Genomic DNA, 22,131 nt, shown 5'->3' with positions numbered 1-22,131 from the left:
ATGCCAGGCAAAACGACGACTACTCCGCGCATCACCAAGTTCACCAACTGTCGCATCGTCAAGGGTTCAGAGCTTGTTGAACAGGATGTCTGGATCGATTCTCTGTCGGGCAAGATTCTCAAAGATCAAGAGGCTTTCTACGGATTACATCTTTCGCCGGATGAGGTTATCGACCTCGGCGGCCGTATTCTCGCTCCGGGATTGATCGATGTCCAGCTGAACGGCGCTCAGGGTTTTGACTTCTCTGTGCCTCAAGCGTCCAAGGACGAATATGATGAGGGTTTGCGCATGGTGAACAAGGGCCTTGCCAGGACCGGTGTAACTTCATATTTGCCGACTGTTGTCAGCTCGACCCCAGAGGTTTACTGGAAAGTATGACGGCCCCAGCCGGCCCCCAAAAAATCAACAGATCTGACTAAATACTCTTCCAGGTATTGCCCTCTTTGGGTCCTTCGGGCAGCAACCATCGTCCTGAAGACGGCGCGGAATCGTTAGGAGCTCATATAGAAGGGCCTTTCATCAACCCAAACCGCAATGGCATTCACAAGACCGAAGTTCTTCGTGCTGCGCGGAATTTCGAAGATTTAGAGGAGTGTTATGGGAAGGAGAATCTTACCGGAAGCTCCAAGTCAGTCAAGATGATCACAGTCGCCCCCGAGGTAGGAAACATGGTATCGACCATCCCCTCATTGACCTCCGCCGGCATCGTCTGCTCGATCGGCCACTCGGATGCGACATTCGAACAAGCACTCTCAGCGACTACAGTAGGAGCTACAATGGTCACGCATCTGTTCAATGCGATGCGGCCCTTCTACCACCGGAACCCCGGCATTTTCGGACTGCTGGGCCAGAGCGAACACTGCAGGCCCTTCTACGGCATTATCGCGGACGGTATCCATCTCCACCCGACCTCGATCAAGATCGCATACAACGCCCATCCGGACGGGCTCGTCCTCGTGACCGACGCAATGAAGCTCTGCGGCCTTCCCGACGGTGTCTATGACTGGACGAACGGCGAGCGCATCGTCAAGACGGGAGCCCGGTTGACCCTGGAAGGATCCGACAAGATCGCAGGTAGTTCGGCCACCCTGATCGAGTGCGTCAACAACTTCCTGCGCTGGTCTGGCGCCTCTATAGCCGATGCCATTAATGCTGCCACCGCGACTCCGGCGCGCTTACTGGGGTTACAAGGTGTCAAGGGTACCCTGGACAGCGGTGCAGATGCGGACCTTGTCGTGCTGAGCGAGGAGGACGACCCCGACTCGCCCACGCTAACTGTCTGCCAGGTGTGGAAACGGGGAGTCAAGATCCATGACACTGATAAAGGAGTCACGTCTACGAATACAGTATGAAGCAGACACCCTGGCATATTCGTTCCTCTTTTTTCTTTTCTCGCCTCTGGTAATTGCTCCGGAACACTGTGCACACTTCCTTCCAACCTCGACTAGCATACTATGGCTCTGCTGTGGATTTTACTGCTCCTCAGTCTTTATCTTTCTGTTTTCCGACGCTGTGCCCTGTATCCAATCCAGAGATTCCGGAGATTTATCTTGCGCTACAGGCCCTTTGCCCAAAGGGCCCTCTGTCCTTTTTAGCCACGTGCAGCAAGTACTATAGATATGAGGATAAAGATATTGCCCAGACTATAAACTAGATTTAAAGACAATACATCATTAGACTTGTTTGTTGGTTCCTCTAAAATGTATCAGTGCTCGTATTTCGTGGTATTTCTTGTCTATTTCTCTTTTGTCACCTTTTGCTATATACAGCATATTTTTGTGTGAATTGCTCTCTGGACAAATATCCAAAAAGGAGCCAGCATCTGTATATAAAAAGGCATCATGCAATTTCCAGGCCAACACCACGCTAAAAAGCATCCATCATATTCGAACTTCTTTTTTTGCGCGCTTTTCTACTCCAGTGATCCCAATACAAGCACACCACCCAACTTTGCACCACTCATGATCCCGCATGAAGTCAGTCGCTTTATGGAATATAATTGGATGGGCGAAGACAGGCATCTCGACAAAAGGAATGCTTTGCCAACTAAGAGCCATTTTGCATGGCTCCGCGCACCCCGTGTACCAGGAATGCACAAGCAAACCCGCAAGCTTGGAAAACAAGGCCTTCTACAGCTTGGGCTGTTCCCGAGTCCAGCCTGCCTCTTCAGCGATCAGCTCGGCAGCGCGTTCACCGATAGCCAGCACAGTCAGCATCGGGTTGATGGTCGTCATCTCAGGGAAGACTCCAGCGTCCGCAATACGGACATTCTTCAGACCACGGATCTTAAGCTGGTGGTCAACAACAGCCATGGGATCGCGGGAGATATCACCCATCTTGGTGGTACCAGCAGGGTGGTAGACCGTGTGAGCCACACGGCGACCGTACTCTGACAATTCCTCATCAGTCTGGACCTTAGGTCCCGGCGCCACCTCACGCTTAATCCAATCCTTGAACGGAGCCTGCTCGGCAATCCGGCGCGCAGCCTTGAGACCGGCCACGATGGTTGCGGCGTCGTAGCCTTCGGGGTCAGTGAAGTAGCGGAAATCCAAAGCCGGTTTCACGGAGGGGTCTGCCGAGGTCAGGTATAGACGACCACGAGAGCGGGGGCGAGGAATGTTGGGTGTCATGCAAAAGGCATCAACGGGGGTTTCATAGCCCAGACGGGTCGTGTTGAGGCAGAAGGGAATCTGGTAGCAATGCATCATGATATCGGCGGCACGGCCATCGGAGCCAGCCGCATTGGGAACTTCGCGCCGCAGGAAGATGCCCGCATCCGAATCCATGGTAGTCTGATTGGGGGGCACAGGACGGTTGAGTTCCCAAATGATAATACTCTCTGGGTGATCGAGGAGGTTTTCACCAACACCAGGCAAATCCTTGACGACCGGAATCCCGAGAGAACTCAGCTGCTCACGGGGTCCCAAACCGGAGAGGAGCATCAATCTCGGCGTATCGACAGCACCGGCACAAAGAATGGTTTCCTTCTTGGCTCGCAAGGTGTGTTTGACACCGGATTGCAGAGTCACGTTAACACCAGTGACGGTGTCTCCTTCGACATTCACGCGAGACACCCACGCGTTGGTAAGGATTGTCAAGTTGGGGCGCTTCTCCTCACCGCGCAGAATAGGGTGGATGTATGCTACACTAGCACTGCTGCGACGGCCATCATCTGGATTGTACGAGACGGAGAAGAAACCAACACCCTCCGTTAGTTCACCCTTGGAACGGATTTCCTTGTTGAAATCGTGGATGATGGGAATGTTCATGGCAGTCGAGCAAGCCTGCACCCAGTCCTTGCACAGCTGGTTTCTGTGACGGCTGTGAACGGGCTGGACAGTGTTCCGCAGGTTGTCGAGGACGCGAGTGAAGGTCTCAAAGGACCAGCCCTTGCAACCCTGCTCCTCCCATCTTCTGCAGTCATACTCGAAGGGGCGGAAGGAAATGAGAGTGTTGTGGCTGGAACAGCCACCCAAGACCTTGGCGCGAGAGTGACGGATATGGCTGTTGCCTGGAGAATAAAAAGACGGTCAGTAACTGACAGAATTGCTAAGTAGTCCGCAAGGGCACGCGGATAGAACAGAGAATGTGCGAAGGATACACACCCATGGGCTGCTCTGTGGTGGGATAGTCATAGTCCAGCTCGCCTCCCAGGAGGTTGAGCCATTCCCGGAGGTTAAGGACTCTATCATCCATGAAGTCGCTGGGACCACCCTCAATGACTAGAATTCGCTTATTGGGCAAGTACTGAGCCAGCCGACTAGCAATGACACAGCCGGCCGTGCCACCGCCGACAATAACATAGTCATAGCTATTGACGTCGGATGCAGGGAAATCGTTTGTGGTGGCCATGTCGAATGATAATGGAATGAATGATTGCAGGGCGCTGTCTACTGGTGCGGAGAACAAACCCGGGATGAATTGGTGAGGAAACAAGAGGATTCCGGCGCCTCTGGAGATCGACAAGAGAGGAGAGACTGGGTAAAGAGGGCGGAGGAGGCAATGAGACGGTTTAGAAAGACAAAAGTAAAAAAGTGTAGAATCATAACGGAATGCTGATAGATTTTAAATTGAAGGACGGAATTAAGTTAGAGACATGGGCCTCAGGTGTCCAGGAGGCTATCCATCCGTTCGCCGCCAATCTTTTTCCTCTTTTTCCTCTTCCCTAACTTTTCCCCACCACAAGAAAAGGTGCCGAAAGAAGGATCAGCCAATCGAAGGCAAAAATCTCCTTATCCCCCGAAGAACGCAGGCCGTATTAGATAATGGAAACACGGTTTAATATGGCCTGATACTGGGCTCGGATTGGACTATAATCATCATCTTCCGCTTCAATGGTTGATCGACCGCACCTAGAGGTAATGTAACTACCTTACTACATCGATCTGCGTGCTGAGTGAAGACTACTATGATATGCAGGTACTTAGAAGGGTCCCGTCCGTACTGGAGTAGGCACCTCATCGTCGGCCGCGTTCGTTTTTATATTTCAAGGACGACTGTACCCGCGGGTTGTGATGTCTGGTCGGACGAAAAGGTCACTCGACGTCATCGAAAGACTCCGCAGCCCACACGACTTATGAGGGCTTTGAGACTAAGACGACGCCACGATCCACGAACTCACACTAAGCCAGTCGCACTAATTCATTAACGGTTTGAACATCCTTCGGAGGCTCGTCAACCGTGCTAGATCCTGGATTCTATTACCCGCTTGGTATAAGAGTAAGACAGCACGGTTGTGCATGAGTTCTTTCCCCCTAAAAGATATTATTTACTGGAGACTCTGCTAATCATGTCCAGATGGAGTATTAGAATGCAAGAAAGTTCGCTTCATAAGGCGACGCTATTTGGATATCGGTCTTGTCCCGTGTTTCCTATTGGAGGCCATTCCTTAATTTCCCCATCCATCCCAGCCTCTCTTTAGCTTTTGACGCTGTTTGACCATCGCGTGGCTAGTCCTACACCATCAAAACTTGGTTTCATTGTTTGGTTGAGCAGTATCTACGGAGGGGCCCTACCGCCCCAGCACCCAGGAGTAGCTGTGGATTCGCTCCTCAAAGATTACAGGATTCTGCTACTACGTAGTACGGAGGAGCACTGGGACAACAGGACCTTTTCGGATACTCGGAAGAAAAGTTCAACCACGATCTCACAGGCCTCCTGTTGACCAATAGGTCTGATGTGGAGTTGGTTTAGTGGTCGTAGCCACAGCGGAGCCTGTCCTCGTCAAATGAAGATGGGGCGGAATTATGAGGCGGTGTGATTCAGATATGAATACATCACCGGTCAATAATGAGGCTAACTATCTGCACCTATCTGCGGAGTACTATCAATACCTCTCTAGTACTCTGAGCAACCTGCCAGTAACACACAGGGCAAAATATCTATCTCTCATATATCCTATTTCGATATCTACGTCGTGATCGCCCTATACAAGTTTCCCAGCGGCCCCCCTCAAGCAAAAAGAAAAATGGCGGACCTACCTTTCCCTCCTCGTCACCCATATTACGACGGCAAAATCCAGTCGGCGTCTTCCGGTCGGACTTTTCGCACAATAAACCCTGCCGACAATACTCCACTAGCTGAAATCCATGTTGCTTCAAATTCTGATACAGATGCGGCCATTGCAGCTGCTGACCGCGCGTTCCCCTCATGGTCGCAAACCCCTCATATCGCTCGTGCGCGCATTCTTCAAAAGGCCGCGACGTTGCTGCGGGAGAGAAATGACGAACTCGCGCGTCTCGAAACTCTAGATTCCGGCAAGGCCTATTCGGAAACAAGCACAGTCGACATCGTGACTGGTGCAGATGTACTGGAATACTATGCCAACCTGGTAGGAGGAGGGGGTCTCAATGGCGAGACAACACAGTTAAGAGAAGACGCATGGGTTTTCACCAAGAAGGCTCCGCTGGGTGTCTGCGTTGGCATCGGCGCATGGAATTATCCTCTCCAGATGTAAGTACTTCGTTGTTCTTGATCAGACGGAGCGCGCAAAACATATCACATCTGCTTGTCTCTCTTTTCTCGATCGGGCTTAGTAATTGACAAATGCGGCACAGTGCTCTCTGGAAATCAGCACCATGTCTTGCGGCTGGAAATACCATGATCTACAAGCCTAGTGAATATACGCCCCTGCATGCGCAGATGCTGGCTGAGATCTACCGGGAAGCTGGGCTTCCCCCTGGGGTTTTCAATGTTGTCTATGGCGCTGGGGATGTGGGTGCTTATTTGACCGCTCATCCCCTAATCGCCAAGGTCAGCTTCACGGGCCAGGTGGCGACAGGATTGAAGGTGGCCGGCTCCGCCGCGGGACAAATGAAGTACGTCACGATGGAGTTAGGAGGCAAGAGCCCATTGCTCATCCTCCCTGATGCGGATCTTGAAAATGCAGTAAATGGAGCCATGATGGCCAATTTCTTTAGTACAGGCCAGGTTTGCACTAATGGGACTCGGGTATTTGTCCCAAGAAGCATGAAGTCTGCTTTTGAGAAGGCTCTTCTGGACAAGATGCAATATATCCGCTCGGGACCTCTGTTTGACAACGCAACCAACTTCGGACCCTTGAGCTCCGCCCTTCACCTCGAAAAAGTAACCTCGTACATTCGTTATGGCATTGAGACGGACAAGGCAACGCTCCTCTATGGCGGGCTGGGAAAGCCCTCTCTTCCGAAGGAATTGGAGAATGGGTTCTGGGTGCGGCCAACTGTCTTCACGGACTGCACCGACTCCATGCGGATTGTCCAGGAAGAGATTTTTGGGCCGGTCATGTCAATCCTGTACTATGATACCGTCGAGGAAGCCGTTAGGCGCGCGAACAACACTGAGCTTGGCCTTGCGGCTGGCGTCTTTACGCGAGACCTGAATATGGCGCATCGTATCATCGACCAGCTCCAAGCAGGCATTACATGGATCAACTCCTGGGGTGAAAGCCCGGCCGAGATGGCTGTGGGTGGCTGGAAGAAGAGTGGTGTTGGCGTCGAGAACGGCCGCAGAGGTATCGAAGCTTGGGTGAGGAACAAGAGTACGCTGGTGGATATGAATGGACAGGTTGCTACTGTCTTTGCGAAATTGTAATCCAAAATGAATGAAAGTGTACAAATTGTCCGCTAAAGGAGCGATTGTATCAGGTATCTTGGTCAAGAAGAACCGTATCATTCTCATGGCAGACGTCGAAAACGGATTTTGAGACAAAAGTCAAAACAAATTTACTTCAAATCCCAGCTCCTCGGTGTTTTGTCGTTTTGCCATCTATGTATAAAAGATGTCTCAATACAGGTAACTTATCTTTGTACTTTGAAACTAGCCATTGGAACGATAATAAATTGGCGGGATATATAAAAGCTCTCAGGCAGAAAGAACGCCAACTGAGACGATCATCGAGAGCCAACTCTATACGCAGTAACTAGTTGCTATGCAAAGCGAACAAATATATCTATGAAGAAAGCAAGATCGGCCTATACAACACAACACACTCATAAATATGACAAACAGTCGTCAGCAACGGCGCGCGAACAAGTCTGCTGTATGTTCACCCTACGCTCTTGAACTTTCAGACAATAGCAAATCCTCCCACGGAGGTGTCCAGTATTTTTGTTCCCAATAAACTGTGACAATCTGAGTCGCGAACTTCAATGAGATACGACTCTCGCGCCCATCCGATCGAACATCATGTCGGCTTTGAGTGTCGAGTCCAACCCCCAATGGCGGAGTCCACCAATCGAGACGACATGCTATCAGGCGTCAATTCATCTTCCTCTATAGAGTTTTGAAACTCTGTGTTGATCCTCAGGTCCTTTGGAGCTTTGGGGGTGTCGACGCAGGGTTGAGCTGCTGCGGCAATTTGCTCGCCCCCAATGGAGCAGGCACATAGGTCCTTGGTCGATAGACAAGTGGCGGGCCTTGCGTACGAGCATCTGTTCCAGACTGCTCGATTGACTCGAAATAACGGACTGTCTTGACCTTCAACTCCAAGGTAGCATCGCGGTCGCATACAACTAGCGGGTGTTGATGCAACTGCAGTGCTGACAGTGTCCACATGTGATTAACACCGCCCTCAAGGCCCTTCTTCAACGCAAGAGCTTTGTGAGCGCCCGTTGCCACGATGACCACTTCCCTGGCCTCCATTATAGTCTGAATGCCAACCGTCAAAGCCATGCGGGGAACTTTGTCAACATCGTTGTCGAAAAATCGCGAGTTGGCAAGAATTGTATCGTACGCCAACGTCTTCACCCGGGTTCGACTGCTCAACGAGGATCCCGGCTCATTGAAGGCAATATGGCCATCAGCTCCAACGCCGCCCAGGAAAAGCTCGATACCGCCATGGGCGGCGATCCGGGCTTCGTAGGAAGCACATTCGGCAGTCAGATCTGGGGCGTTGCCATCTAAGATGTTGATATTCTGTGGAGGAATGTCGACATGCGAGAAAAAGTGCTTGTACATAAAGCTGTGATAGGATTCGGGGTGGTCACGAGGTAAACCCACATACTCGTCCTGAGTTGATCAGCATATGGCAGCATACAAAGAGTCATGATAATATAAATGAGAAAAATACCATATTGAACGTCACGACATTTTTGAAAGATATTTCACCTGCCCGGTGACGCTGCACCAGTGTTTTGTATATAATCTCGGGGCTGCTGCCAGTGGGAAGACCCAAAACGAAAGGACGATCCTGAGTGGGTTTGAAAGACTTAATACGACCTATTGGGTAGCAGAGAATCAAGTGTTAGAGAGAGAAGTAACCAAGTAAGCCTCATCGACAAGATCAAGGTTGAGCGTACTGATGATATAGTCGGCGATATATTCCGACGCCTGCTGAGCGTTCTCCCTGATGATAACTCTCCTACAGACGTGTCAGAAAGTAGCGAAAAAGCTTCTTTTTCTTTATCTCCCATCTTGAAAACGCCCCTTGACGTCTCTTGACGTCTCGATGAAAGTGGCAGCACGCAGAAGTAGAAGGCATACTTACATGGTGATTTTATCTGTAGTCGTACGTCACTCCACCAAAAGGTTTAGCCGATAAGGGCTGATAAGATGGCAGGGCTGAGATCCGCAATATCAGAGCTGATTATGGCAAGAAAGGCTTCGTTCGCGGTCAGGAAAGTAGAATGGATCTATCGCGCCGTGTGTGTGAAAATCAGATATAAAGGTATGTCCAACTTGGACAAAGGAGGGTGCTGATAAAGTAGCCGTCTGCTACGAGGGGATTTCAATGTTCGCCCCATCGTCCATGGATCTGTTGCAACTCAGCCTGTCAATCTGGATCGGCTTGTGGAGTATGACAGGATGATACCTACCACTCCTAGGATTCGATAATATCGTATTGTATAGATTACTACTACTAGGTACTTCCTCTTCTTCCGTGCACTCGTAATACTACAGGGTATGATTGTTCTTATTCCTCGTCTTGAACTCAGGACACTTGCCCACTAACCATGGCCATGGTAGCAAAGCTCCATTATTGCTGAACTTCCATCTAAATATTCTGTGCCCGTTTGCTCTGTACTGTACGAGAAAGAGTCCGTGGTTCAACTGCTGCAGATGACGCACCACCATCCATCGAGGGGGATGTCAACGCCTCAAGAGGCGCAACCAATCGGGGAGGCGAATGGGGAAATGTGAATACTGTTTGGTTATCAATAAGAGGCAAGTTATTATGAAGTAGGTTGGCCGAAAACGTTCCATCTGGCTGGCAATCGACCTGACGTTACAAATAGAGGTGGCAGACGAAACAGGTGACCTTGATGGGCGTCAAGTAGACTCGATCCGAAAGGGATATTCTGATAGGAGAGTGGCAGAAACTCGGCCTTGTCGAGTTACTACTGATATGTATTAGGTGCTCTTCACTTTTATCGAACGACTCCACTGTTGCATTCGGCATCGGATGGAAACCCGGGGAAGAGTGCAACCCTATGTAGCCTGGCTGCGGCGTTGCATACAGTTTCATTCACGAAAGTCGGGCTAGTCTGTAACAGTCTGAAAATCACACATACATCTGTTCTGTTAGGTACTGTAAAGTAAAGGTAATGTACGTTACAGAATCGAATTACAGAATCTGATGACTGTACAGTACAGGGTGCGGAGAAAGGCAGAAGGTAAGGTGGAGCTTCAATTCTCACGTGATAAGCCCTCTTAGTCATAACACGAGTCATTCAGGGAAAACAATGGGCCGTCAATGCTTTCTGTCCTTCCCCGGACGCTTTTCTACTAGGAGACTGCAGACAGTTCTTTGCCGATGCCCCTGTCAGGCAAGGCTGTACTGATATTGTGCAGTTCACCGGTAACCATTAGAGAAACCCACGCCGAGTGCCCCATCTCATCCCCATCCCCGTCGTCTTCTCTGCTCGGCCATCTCCATTATCTGGCCCGCATTGAGCCGACGGAGTACCGAGCACGCTAATCATAATCAATAATCGTCGTTTTACCTTATCGACCGTCCTTGCCTCCTAGGTGAGGTAGCTAAAGTGGCTCGAAGCTGGGAATATGAGCTACTAGCAAGATAGCTTACCTGACATTACTACCAGCTTGCACGCCCGCCTTGGGGACCAGCCAGTTAGATTTCAGCATCAGGAGCTTAATTCAATTGCCGTATCTGGTTACTCCCAGTCGGCTTACGACGACGTTTGCGGTTATCGTGCCACAACACCACGCTCGTTTCCATCGTCAACAACACTCTGGAATCCTTTGACAGGTCACCTTACTCTCCACTCCCCTCAGTTTTGCACTTGCATTCCTCAACCCAGGGCCCTGATGGCCCCGAAAGAGGATATGCTGCCCCCTGGCTGGGAGGATCTAGACAGGTAGGAAATTTAATGTCTTAGCCACTTGTTTATTGTTTTCCTTCCCTTATTATTGTTCGTCTTCACTGTATTCCATGGTCTACAATCGGGTCCATCAAGCATAATTTATTACATTTTCTCTGGGCCTTCGGCTTTACTTCCCTGTCCGTACAGTTTGCTTGACGACTGAAATAATGGCTGACTTTTTGGTCTTCCCCTTTGCGTCCTGTTTACAGGCAGATGGGGCAGCTCTTCATGATGGGCTTCGATGGGACGTCAGTCAATCCTCAAATTCGCTCTCTTATCGAGAATTACCATCTGGGATCAGTTCTGTTGACAGCCAAGAACTTAAAATGTATCGTCACTTCTATCAATTTCCTCTTCCCTTCAAGCACCTCTTTATTGATCACTTATCAAAGAGATTGCACCTTCCCTTTGCTAACAAAACGAATCGTGAGCAGCTGCAGAAGAGGCAACGCGACTGGTCCTTGAGCTACAAACGATCGCCCGAGATGCTGGCCATCCCGTGCCTTTACTTATCGCCTTGGATCAGGAAAACGGCGGCGTGAATAGCCTGTACGATGAAATCTACATTCGACAGTTCCCCAGCGCAATGGGAATCGCAGCAACCGGTTCAAAGTCACTGGCTCATGATGTCGCTTACGCTACGGCCCAAGAGCTCAAAGCCGTAGGGGTCAACTGGATTCTCGGCCCTGTACTAGACGTGTTGACTAACGTACGAACCCAGCCGCTGGGGGTTCGCACTACCGGCGATGATCCCCAGGAGGTGTCGCAATATGGCGTTGAGTTCATGAAAGGCTACAAAAAAGCCGGATTGGTGACATGTGGCAAACACTTTCCGTCCTATGGTAACCTTGAATTCCTCGGGTCTCAAACAGACGTTCCCATCATCACCGAGTCGCTGGAGCAGCTCAGCTTGACAGCGCTGGTCCCATTCCGCAACGCCATAGTCCACGGTTTAGATTCGATGATGGTGGGAGGTGTCTCTATGTCGTCTGCCGGCGTAAATGTCATGCATGCTTGTTTAAGTGAGCAGGTTGTTGATGACTTGCTGCGGAAAGATCTGAAATTCAATGGTGTGGTGGTTTCTGAGTGCTTAGAGATGGAGGCTCTCACTCACAATATCGGTGTCGGCGGCGGAACAGTGATGGCGAAGAATGCGGGCTGCGATATCATCCTCTTGTGCAGATCCTTTCCGGTGCAACAGGAGGCCATCAATGGTTTGAAGCTCGGGGTGGAGAACGGCATCATTGGTCGGGCTCGCATAGAGCAATCTTTGCGCAGGGTTTTGAAGATGAAGGCGAAATGCACCTCTTGGGACCAAGCCCTGAACCCGCCGGGATTGCCATCTCTAATTCAGATGCAACCATCTCATACCAGCCTCTCCAAAAGGGCATATAACAACTCTATTTCAGTTGTACGTGATAAGCAGAATCTGCTTCCGCTGTCCAACATCATTGAGCCTAATGAGGAATTGCTACTTTTGACTCCGTTAGTCAAGCCATTGCCCGCATCTGCAGTCTCTCGTTCGGTGACGGAGCACATGAATCTCTCTATCGACCCGATTGCTTCAGACAGAACCGCCTCTGTGCTGAGTGGTGAGAGTGTCTTCAAGGAACTGGGTCGTTCTCTCTCGCGTCAAAGAAGTGGTCGCGTTCTACATACATCTTACACGGCCAATGGCGTCCGACCAATCCATGAGAATTTAATAGATCGGGCTAGTGCCGTCATTGTCGTCACTGCAGATGCAAACAGGAACCTATACCAGCATGGCTTTACGAAACATGTCTCTCTAATCTGTAGGTCTCAGTTTACTCCATCGGGCGAGCCGCGAGAGAAGCCTATGATCGTCATCGCCGCTAGTTCCCCATATGATTTTGCCATGGATACGTCCATTGGTACCTATGTCTGCACTTACGATTTCACAGAGACCGCTTTGGAGGCGTTGGTCAAAGTTCTCTATGGAGAATTGACACCAAAAGGCTCATTGCCGGGTTCTATCAGCCGCAGCCAGAAGCTCCATCAAGCGCGGCAGCACTGGCTTGTAGAAAACTGGAATGAAGAGAGAGATGCTCAGTCCTTGGATACTTTACTGGATGCGGTCAGAGCGGATTGCGCGCAGGGTCAGCGTTCTGAGCTGCTAGGTGTGACATCCAGCAGCTTCTTATTACGAAGAGAAGAAATTGACGAGGCGCATTTTGTTGTACGAAACAGCAGTACGCAGGCTTTATACGGATTTTGCTCGACTTATTTCTTTAGGTCGACGGGCACAGGGGTTATTGGATCCTTGATTGTTGATCCTGCAAGACGGAAATTGTCCATTGGGAACTCACTGCACAACCGCGCAATCCGAACACTGCTCCAGCGAAAGGGAATGAGGAGGTTTCAGCTGGGTTCTCGACTCCCAGGCATATACCTTGGCATTCCGTCTTCTAATCCAGTGGAGCGTAAGAGGTTACGCCAGTGGTTTGCCAACCTGGGCTGGAACACTGCCCTTTCGCGGCCAGTTTGCAGTGTGGTGCTACGGAATCTTCCAACATGGACGCCGCCCGATGGCCTCGTACAGGGGTTGAAAAATGCTGACGTCTCTTACGACCTTGTTCATGGCTGGGATTACGCGGAGCCTATCCTTGATCACATCAAGACGAATTCCCGACAAGGTCTGATTGATATATACAAGATCGCTTTGGGAGGAGCGCCAAACTGCGGCATAATCAGGGCCACGCGGCCGAGTGATGGAGCAATTTTGGGTACTGTGGTGATATACAACGGACGGTCGCCATTGGCAGAGCACATGCCTGTGCTGAAAGCCACACAACCGTCGAGCGGAGGCATATCATCTCCAGTGATCTCTCCGTCTGTTGGCGAGTATGCTACGGTGATGCAGGGGCTCATATTACTGGGCATCAAGCAAATTCGGAGGCAAGGTGCGGAGGCCGTTGTCATTGACTGCGTAAGTTCAAATTTGTTTTCATCCAGCGTTCCAAGTATTCTGTTCCCTCTCCCGGCTCACGGGTTAAGTTTGCATCTCGATCTGCATTATGTTAACACGTTACATTTACAGGTTGATGGCGACAGCAATTTCGATTGCCTCTCTGGAATGGGCTTCAGCATGCTGCATAGCTTCGAGGAAGTGAACTGCGATGCAGCAACCTGGACCATGATGCCAACGACGTGATCGAAGTCAAAGTTTTTCCCGCCTCTTGGCTGTTATCGTTCTCTTCGCTATGTTTTTGATGATATCCCTTTACTTCATCTTCCTCATTTTTTGACTCTTGGACATGTTCTTGTCTGATTGACCTTGATTGCGTGGCCCGTGTCAGAAGTTATTCTCTTTCCGCAAGAATTGGGGCGACCGTCTGGCTGTTCTCGTACACGACTCGCGGGTGCTTTTTTCGTCTTCTTCTATGTCTATATGTATATATTTTCACTTCTTCTGTCATTTCCCCGCTGTGTTTGCCATTCTATCGCATGCCCAGTTGTCCGACAGATTGACCTTGACTTGATGCCAAGGAGCTTGATCAGCAGCGGGGAGCACGAATGTATATATCAACAAGGGCCGCTCGAAGAGGTTGCCGGAAGCAACTGCTGAGGAGAATAGGGAAATTTGTAAGATGCGTCATCTAGAGGGGTCAAGAAAGCCACTTTAGAGCACTAGTACGTTGCTTACACCTTCAAAGGACCAACATGAAGTGACTGAGAGGGTGAACATCGTGATTTGGGACGTTTCAGTTCCATTCAGATGGCAGGGTATTAATTCAGAGGATGTCCCTTTTGAAGGCCGTACGCATGAAAGCTTCCCTCTTATACCCTTCTCGCTGCCTTGTAAACAAGTCTAAGACACCCAGGAAAGCTCCTCCTGGATCAAGTCCAGCACAGGACATCGTCTATCTCCTGCTAGCTCCAGCTGGCTGTCACTTGCAAAACTTCAGCCGAGTCTGAACCGCGACTGATCTGTGTTTACGAGATAGAATGATTTATTGCTTGAGCCTCAAGGAGGAATCGATTTGCCCACCCAAGGGCCTACTTCTTTCCTACTTCTGTTCGTCCGTTAAATGTCTTGAAAACAGACATCTGTTGTCCTCGGAGCCGAAGTCTGGCAGACCGAAGTCCTAGCTGAATCCGGCGTGCGCTCTCGACGGTTTGAGACTTCCCGCCTCAGAGCCGGCGTCCCAAGCGGGACTTAATCTTCGCAAGACCAAGGGGAATAATCGGGGTCTGTAGACGTTTCGGGGGTGTCCAGTGATAACGGGACGGGTAGAACTGATGTGCAAATCACGAAGGAAATGGAAAACACGTTGTTTTCAGAGAATCAGGCTTGGTCATGATTTGAGATATGCCCGGCTGCTTGCGGCCATGCCGTAGCGACTTGTTTGACGTTTGCGGGGCCCTCGGGATCATCGACAGCAATCCGCTGTCACACAGGGGCAATGAGGACTAGGCAGTGAGTCTTGACCAAGATCATAGCATGCCTGGACCGGCTCTTGAAACACAGGGGAGAGGAGAGCACATGAGTGACTTTGGACAGACCAGCAGCAGCTCAGTGGACCATTCCTTCGACTGCCGCCGTCGTTGACGGGAGATGACAACCGAGCAGCGCTGAATTCCTTAGCATGAGACTAAAGAAAATCATGCAGATCCTCGGAAAGTTTCACAGTTTCACCCTCAGTTCCACTGAGCTAAGGATTCGGCTAGTACATAGGCCAGATGGACGCCATGATACTACTAGTACTCCGTACCGAGCCTCGTGTAGACGAAATACCCGCCATAAGGAGTACCGTGACTTTCCATCCGCCTCGGTAAATCAATCATGTTCAAAGGTTTCTTAGTGAGAGAGGAGACATATCTCTACCTAGTCCAAGACTGCATGATTTTAGAGAAATTGGATTTTATCTATGATTGGTTCAATAAGCAAGTTGTGCAACCATACTCTGGCAAGAGGTTAGCCCGAATCTGGATAATGCAGACAATAATGGCTGCAGCTAACGTTATGAAGGGGGCAATAGGACAAAGTTTAAATGCCCCTCTTCAGCAATGGTCCCTAGGCCCACTGGAGTTACTAAACGGATTTGCTTGTGATAGTACCACTCGGTATCTCGGCCATACCCACTGTACGGAGTACTTGGAGACTTGAGACTTGAGAGAGGTTAAGCAGAGAATGGATGATACTCTCAGACAAGGCTTATTCTATTAAGCGACTTGATTTCCCTTGGCAGACAACCACAATTGTTACGTAAACTGCATGATATCAAATTCATACAGATCAGAGTACGAGGAGGTAGATAAGAAGACGGCGGACTACAGCCTAGCAGCCCTCGGAAGACTGCAGATGGGAGAAAGGCTGCGCGAAGGAGGGGTAGGAAGATGAGCAGGCATAATTCTAGAAAGTTACTACAACAGGCAATCAACTGGTGATCGAGTCCCCATGGCGATGTCTATAGTTAATCCATTCAACCATGCCATGCATCCATGTATGTAAGCTCAGTACTGTGCTCTGTCATGATGTTATGACCATGATTATTCTACGACAGCCCTTCGCATCTTACCGACCCCTTTTAAATTTCTTCAAACTTTGAGGACGGGAATGGCCGACAGAGTTGAATGAAGGCCCTTGGGTTGTGGGCTTGTGGCTAATCCGGCAACGCCGCCTTGTCTGATCTGAGACACACAGCTGAACCAAGCCAATTAAAATGGTAGCTGGTTGAAGTCTGATTTTGGCCCCCATGGATCATTTCGACCTCAATATCTTGAATGATACCTAAATAATTTACGCCGTTCTGTACTTAGGATACTTCTCATCAACGTATGGGTTGATGATAAATAATGGTACAAAAACGGTAGTGAAAGGAGAGGTATAGTACTTCCTGAATACTCCGTAAGGAAGTCAGAGAAAAAGCCTCAGAGGCTAAAGCTTTCTTGGTCCCAAGTGTTAACTGCATTCGTCCTAGATGAAGATGGACCCTGGAGTACTGTAAGAGAGTTAGAAAGTAGTCTGGGCAGGCACTCTACCACAGGGTTATGAATTAAGACTCTAGCGAAGCAGGCTGCAATCCTCACTAAGTGCCCTAATTCCTGATTTGTGGAATCATAGTGTTGAGGTATCTGTTATGGAGTACTATCTTATCACCTGCACTGGCCACTCAGATCTCTGAAGGCAACCTTATGGATCCTTATGGATAACAAATAGGCACACGGCTTCTCCATCACCTAAATACCTTGAGATTATCAGCCCTTGAACATCGTACCTCAGGCACTAAGATTAGGCTTAGTCGTAATGATCAAGCTTAGACAACAGGTCAAGAGAAAAGGCCTGAGTAGTCTCCTAGTTCCTCACTAGGTGTAAATTGGAACAGCATCCGGTCGGCCTTTGCGTCTCACTGACTCGCTCTCGTTTCCCCGGGTTTGAGAGCAAGCCATTCCTGTTCAGGTATAGTGTGATTAGACACAAGACCGCGTCTCCAAAAGTGGCAGGTCCTTAAAGTGCCAAGCTGGGGTAATTTTGCGCTAATTTCGTAGATAACAGCCATGGTACGAAGCGAAGTATGACTGTGGATACAAGTCATGCATACGTTAGGTGGTTGGTGTTAAACGACATTATTCAGCTAAAGGAAGGTGAGGACTGAATAATCATGTCTGTTTGCAGGGAGATAATCATGGCTGAACCTTCAGATCCGTTATTTGGATTTTCTCTCTTCTTGTGTCATTTGCCTTCCGATACGGGGTAGGACCTCAGGTATCGTCATCATTTTATGTCCATGTCGGTGTTATATTATTTTCCGACATCTACTCCATAATTCCCGCTACTTTAAGGTATTATGTATGAAATGTAATGATGATGTAGAACTTTCCGTATGAGGAATAATTGCTACTTTACTGCTGTCCATCTGTCATTTTCCCCAAATATTTACTGATCAGTCGGTACCTAGTTACCCGGGTACCTTACGATGGAGTGTGTGGACTATGGATCTACCTCACCAATGTTTGATGACTTGGGGCTGAGGCCCATTTTGGGAGGGTGGGGTTGGAGGGGACTGCTAGCAGGCAGAACTTTGGGACGGATCGGTTGCGGACGCTAAGGAAGCCTGGAAGGAGCTAAAGACGCATCTTGCCTCATGATCTGGTATCTAAATTTCCTCCCTGCAGCGCCCCCTGTTCTAGAAGAAAATGCTAAGAGTGAGGTATCTACTCGCTCTGAGCCCACGGCGTAGATAAGATGATAGATATCGGCAATCTGAAGTGAAAAGGAAGGTAATGAAAGAAGAGGCGAGAGAGGTAATCTACGCGAAAATGATCTATGATAAGAATACCTCTCTCTATTCTTCTAATAATTTCGGATAGCGAAAGCAAGAAGGGCCCTCTCTACCTACTTCATTCCCAAGAGCCCAGTCAACCAGATGACCTAGATAAAATCCTTAATTAATACCCGCAAATCCGCAATCGTACAGTCAATAATCGAATCACAATTGCAGAAGTCTTCCCTTCCCAAATACCCTTCTTCGCGTCTCCACAGTTAAATCCGAATTCAGTCAAGTCAATAGGCCGTCTCCGGTCGGGGGTCCTGCTCTTCCGTATTGACTAAGGTAGGTACTAGACTAGGGTGGCTACTGGCTAGATGCGTTAGTACTTAGTACCTAGCTTAGTACTCTGTATTCTCTGTACAAGTAGTACTGGCTACTCTTCTGGCTACCTCTGCAAGAGAATCAGACTCCATCATATCAACTTCTACACCACAAGAATGATTATAACCATGTATGTCCTGTGGGCGTTCTGATTCCACTGTAGAAATTGGGGGCTATACCTTGATACGAACTAGGTATGCAGTACCTTACGTAGGTAGGTACCTCAGCTAGCTCAGTAACTTTTATTATTACGGTAAGTACGAGCCGAGTACAGACTACGTACCTAAGGTATCTGGGTCTGATCCACTCGCGCTGAATTCGGCAACTTGAGCAATGCTTTGTTTCTCAGAGTCCGTCCACTCTAACGAATAAACCTTTGTCAACTTACGAGCTTGTGGTACAGCCTACAGACTATCTTACTCCGTCCAGACTGCAGTAATCTCTACTACTCCGTAGAATAATTACTAGTCAGGTAGTGTAGCTCGACCTAGGTGAATCCGAAGACGGAATTGTATCAGAACCACTCCATACTATCTACTGGTTCGGGAGAAGGACTGGGTTTCCGCTCCTCGTTCCCCACGCCAGTTCGGTTCGTTTTTCTTGCCTGCTGCACATCATCCCATTATTCTTCCTGGTTCTTTTCTTGCTCGGGCTGCTTTCAACAAATCCCGTTCAATCCAGACCTCTTAACGTCTTTTCGACCTACTCTCTACATGCTCTCTTGCGCTTCCGGATCGCTCTTCTCGCTGTCTTTTGTGGACTTGCCGTTTTGAGTCTTCGATCGCCTCCACCAACCAAGGCACTAAACTAACTACACCACCTCTACGATTACTACTGACTGCATTTATCTACTACATATCTACAACTATTTGCAGTAATCTTGCATAGTTTACATTGTTATTAACATCATCATCATCATCATCATCATCATCATCATCATTATCATTATTACTCGTTATTTGTATCATTCTTCCTACTGTTCTATTCCAACTACACCAAAAATCGCCTTGGAGCTGGAAGCCAAAATACCTCACCTAGCTTAGTCCGGACCTCTCCCATCTTCTTACTCCTGCTTTCCTCTCATTGTTCACCTCATTCTTGTCTCCCGCTCTCTTTCCTAGCCCTCCAGGCGTCTACTTCTGGTCTTACGGACTGCTCGATCCACTGCACTATTCCATTTCCATCATCTTCGTCCTCTCCATGTTCGTTTCGCATTAGGTCTTTCTTACGTCCTCCGGGCTGGTCACGATCGCCTTTCCTCCCTCTTCCTCCATCCTCTTTCGTTTCTACTTCTTTCCTCTTCACGCAACTACCTTGGCCTTTCTCCCTTTTCCTTACGTCCTCGGATCTGTTGTCTCTTTCGTCGGCGCTGTTCTATCCACTCATACAGTGCCGTCACCATGGAGGGTTTCGATACAATGGCCATGCCGTATCTGGCCAGTCCGTTGTCACTGGGCAATATGCAGGGCGCCGACTACCTTAATGCCATGCCTGGTATTGATATACCCGACCAACGCTCGAATTTCGACTCCGACACGTTCGTTAGGTAAGTCCATCTTCGCCTTGCGCTTGCAAATGATCATTCTGACCAAGCGCACTGGGACAGCGGCGAGGATATTCCCTTCACTCAGCACAGTTTGCCGAACACGTTGAAACGTTTCTCTTCGGGGTACGACGATCCCTTCACGGAAATGGTGACCCCATTCGACCCCGCACCCTCCGAACAACCCGCAGACTCGTCTATTGACCACAATAACAAGTTGCTGAGTTTCTCAATGCCCGCCTATAATTTCACTCTACTTGATTATTCGTTGCGGCGGACATCGTTATCGCTGTCGGCCCAGTTACATGGCATGTTCTTCCTGGCAGAATCGCCTTGGACCACATCACCGATGGAAAACGCACCGCCTCAACAAGGGGCGGAGTTGACTTGCTACCGGCGCAACCTGTTTCAGATCACAGGCTCCGTGACCCTGCCACGAAGTCTACGGTACATCATGACCGAGCAGGGCGACCGTATACCTATCCTTGCGCAAGAACTCTGCGTTTCCGCCACTGAGTCCGTGGAGGGTAATTCGGTCAAAATCATTTCAGTGCCCTGGAAAACACCCGCTGCGAACGGCAATCAACCGCCTGATGACAATGGTGCTAGTAACAGCAACGCGAAGGTTGAGAAAGAACCGCCACCAATTCCATTGGACATCATGGCGGGCCAAGACCTGGACACCGACTATGCGACGTTCCCAATTGCTTGGAAGCGGTTACAATTCCGTGTTGCGACGGCCAACAATGGGCGGAGGAAAGAGCTGCAACAGCATTTCGTCGTCCGACTGAAGGTTGTTGCGACTCTGTCCACTGGCGCCAAAATCCCGATCTGCGAGGTACACTCGGGACCTGTGATTGTACGAGGTCGTAGTCCGCGCAATTTCCAGTCGCGTAAGGACTTACCTCTAAGCGGCAGCGCTGCTGCATCAAGAAAGAGCGCCCAGGCTGCCACTCTCAACCGCACCCCTACCAGCGATACCGACCATCGGCCCAGTCTGACACCAAGCAAGGCGAAGTCCGCGGCTAAAAGTACCTCGCCAGACACTTCGCTTCCTCAGTCGGCCATTGCAGCGCAGCGACAGTCATCCCCTGACTGGACTCAAATACCTCACTCCTCGGGAGGCGCGCTTTCTTCTACACCCCTCCCTCAACCGTCAATATATCCTCAGTCCAGTCCTGAATTTTCACGCATGACGGACAGCCAAAGACGGTCGAGCGCCATGGCGGCACCGATCAACCTTTCCCTACTAGATGACGATACTAGTGGCGATGGTCTCAACTTGGTCGATTCAGCCAGGCCTGGCTCCTCGTATACCAACGACGTTTCGCACAAGAGTCGCGATATGAGCAGCTCGGCGCCGCCCACCAAAATGCGCAAGCTGTCCCACAGCGTGTCGCAGGCGCCGTCGCGAAGCACATCAACGTCGCTACCCCTGCTGAACACCGCTGGCCTGCAGCAACCCTTCGCATCGTCTCTTCCGTTTCCGAATGAGAGTGCTGATCTGTTGTATGAATACTTCCCTCTGGGCTTGGACGATTGGCAAGCTCCTGTGGATGCGGTCTACCGTCCACATGTGGTACATCACACCAATATGCCAGAAATGAAATTTGTCGCTGGAAGAGGGAGAAGCAAGCGGTATTTTGCTGCGGAAGATGTCTTTTAAGAATTTCCTTGTATTGGAATTCGGCAGGGTCTCATTCTACTATTCTGCAGAGGTTCTTTGAAAGTTCAGCAGCTATGAGTCCTATCTCGATCAATCTGCTATCCACTATCTCCTCCAAAGACTCTGCATCCGACACCCCGCCCTCCCCCATAGCCCTGATCCCTTAACCTTTTTAAAACCCCGCATTCCTCTTTTTCCATCGCTTTTCTCTTTTTCTGGCGTTATCGATACGGGCACATCTTTCGGACAGAATACGCACTAACGGAGTGCGTGCTGACTAGTCTTATGTATGGGTATGGGCTACACTGCAATTGAAGGGGCAGTTCTGGCGTGAAGGAGTTTATGATGACGGCGGAGTTCTTGGTTTTGTCTGCTGTCCCTTTGACCTTTTCTTTCCCCTTTTTGATTTCCCTACTTATGCTCTTAAGAGTTCATGTGGTTTGGTATGCACATATCTCACTGTGTCATGATGTCATGCTACGACCCTGTCGGCATACGGCAGTATTG

At 49.6% G+C, this 22,131-nt stretch overlaps 6 protein-coding genes across 6 annotated transcripts; 4 read left to right on the top strand and 2 right to left on the bottom strand.

Moving 5' to 3' along the window:
* On the top strand, positions 1-1,352 carry P174DRAFT_375843 (N-acetylglucosamine-6-phosphate deacetylase; the record flags this gene model as incomplete). The annotated part of the gene is made up of 2 exons (XM_024822650.1): positions 1-372; positions 432-1,352. The coding sequence occupies 2 exons, from the start codon at positions 1-3 to the stop codon at positions 1,350-1,352; spliced, it is 1,293 nt and encodes a 430-aa protein (XP_024679505.1).
* Positions 1,353-1,636: 284 nt separating this feature from the next.
* Positions 1,637-4,137, bottom strand: P174DRAFT_394726 (GMC family oxidoreductase). Its single transcript, XM_024823642.1, has 2 exons — positions 3,606-4,137; positions 1,637-3,511 (listed from the first exon to the last, which is right to left on the bottom strand). The coding sequence occupies exons 1-2, from the start codon at positions 3,850-3,852 to the stop codon at positions 2,130-2,132; spliced, it is 1,629 nt and encodes a 542-aa protein (XP_024679504.1). The 5' UTR covers positions 3,853-4,137; the 3' UTR covers positions 1,637-2,129.
* Positions 4,138-5,467: 1,330 nt separating this feature from the next.
* On the top strand, positions 5,468-7,071 carry P174DRAFT_376512 (betaine aldehyde dehydrogenase; the record flags this gene model as incomplete). Its single annotated transcript, XM_024822692.1, has 2 exons — positions 5,468-5,952; positions 6,057-7,071. The coding sequence occupies 2 exons, from the start codon at positions 5,468-5,470 to the stop codon at positions 7,069-7,071; spliced, it is 1,500 nt and encodes a 499-aa protein (XP_024679503.1).
* Positions 7,072-7,782: 711 nt separating this feature from the next.
* Positions 7,783-10,563, bottom strand: P174DRAFT_423771 (putative glucosamine-6-phosphate deaminase; the record flags this gene model as incomplete). The annotated part of the gene is made up of 4 exons (XM_024825147.1): positions 7,783-8,487; positions 8,549-8,697; positions 8,778-8,839; positions 10,505-10,563. 4 exons carry the CDS (start codon positions 10,561-10,563, stop codon positions 7,783-7,785), a joined length of 975 nt encoding a protein of 324 aa, XP_024679502.1.
* A 183-nt stretch (positions 10,564-10,746) lies between these two features.
* P174DRAFT_376599 (putative beta-N-acetylglucosaminidase) lies at positions 10,747-13,974 on the top strand (the record flags this gene model as incomplete). Its single annotated transcript, XM_024822701.1, has 4 exons — positions 10,747-10,796; positions 11,012-11,130; positions 11,237-13,749; positions 13,861-13,974. The coding sequence occupies 4 exons, from the start codon at positions 10,747-10,749 to the stop codon at positions 13,972-13,974; spliced, it is 2,796 nt and encodes a 931-aa protein (XP_024679501.1).
* A 5,841-nt stretch (positions 13,975-19,815) lies between these two features.
* P174DRAFT_375686 (PhoG like DNA-binding family protein) lies at positions 19,816-21,624 on the top strand (the record flags this gene model as incomplete). The annotated part of the gene is made up of 2 exons (XM_024822636.1): positions 19,816-19,961; positions 20,022-21,624. The coding sequence occupies 2 exons, from the start codon at positions 19,816-19,818 to the stop codon at positions 21,622-21,624; spliced, it is 1,749 nt and encodes a 582-aa protein (XP_024679500.1).
* Positions 21,625-22,131: the final 507 nt, after the last annotated feature.

Source organism: Aspergillus novofumigatus, assembly GCF_002847465.1.
Source record: "Aspergillus novofumigatus IBT 16806 chromosome Unknown P174scaffold_7, whole genome shotgun sequence".
In the NCBI taxonomy this organism is placed as follows: domain Eukaryota; kingdom Fungi; phylum Ascomycota; class Eurotiomycetes; order Eurotiales; family Aspergillaceae; genus Aspergillus; species Aspergillus novofumigatus.
Note: the sequence above shows the minus strand (reverse complement) of the source record. Positions and strands in the feature narration are given on the sequence as shown.

Coding starts and splice junctions, on each gene's coding strand:
- P174DRAFT_394726 (XM_024823642.1), bottom strand. CDS start 3,852: ATGGCCACCACAAACGATTTCCCTGCATCCGACGTCAATAGCTATGAC. Junction 3,512..3,605: donor CACCACAGAGCAGCCCATGG/GTGTGTATCCTT, acceptor TTTATTCTCCAG/GCAACAGCCATATCCGTCAC.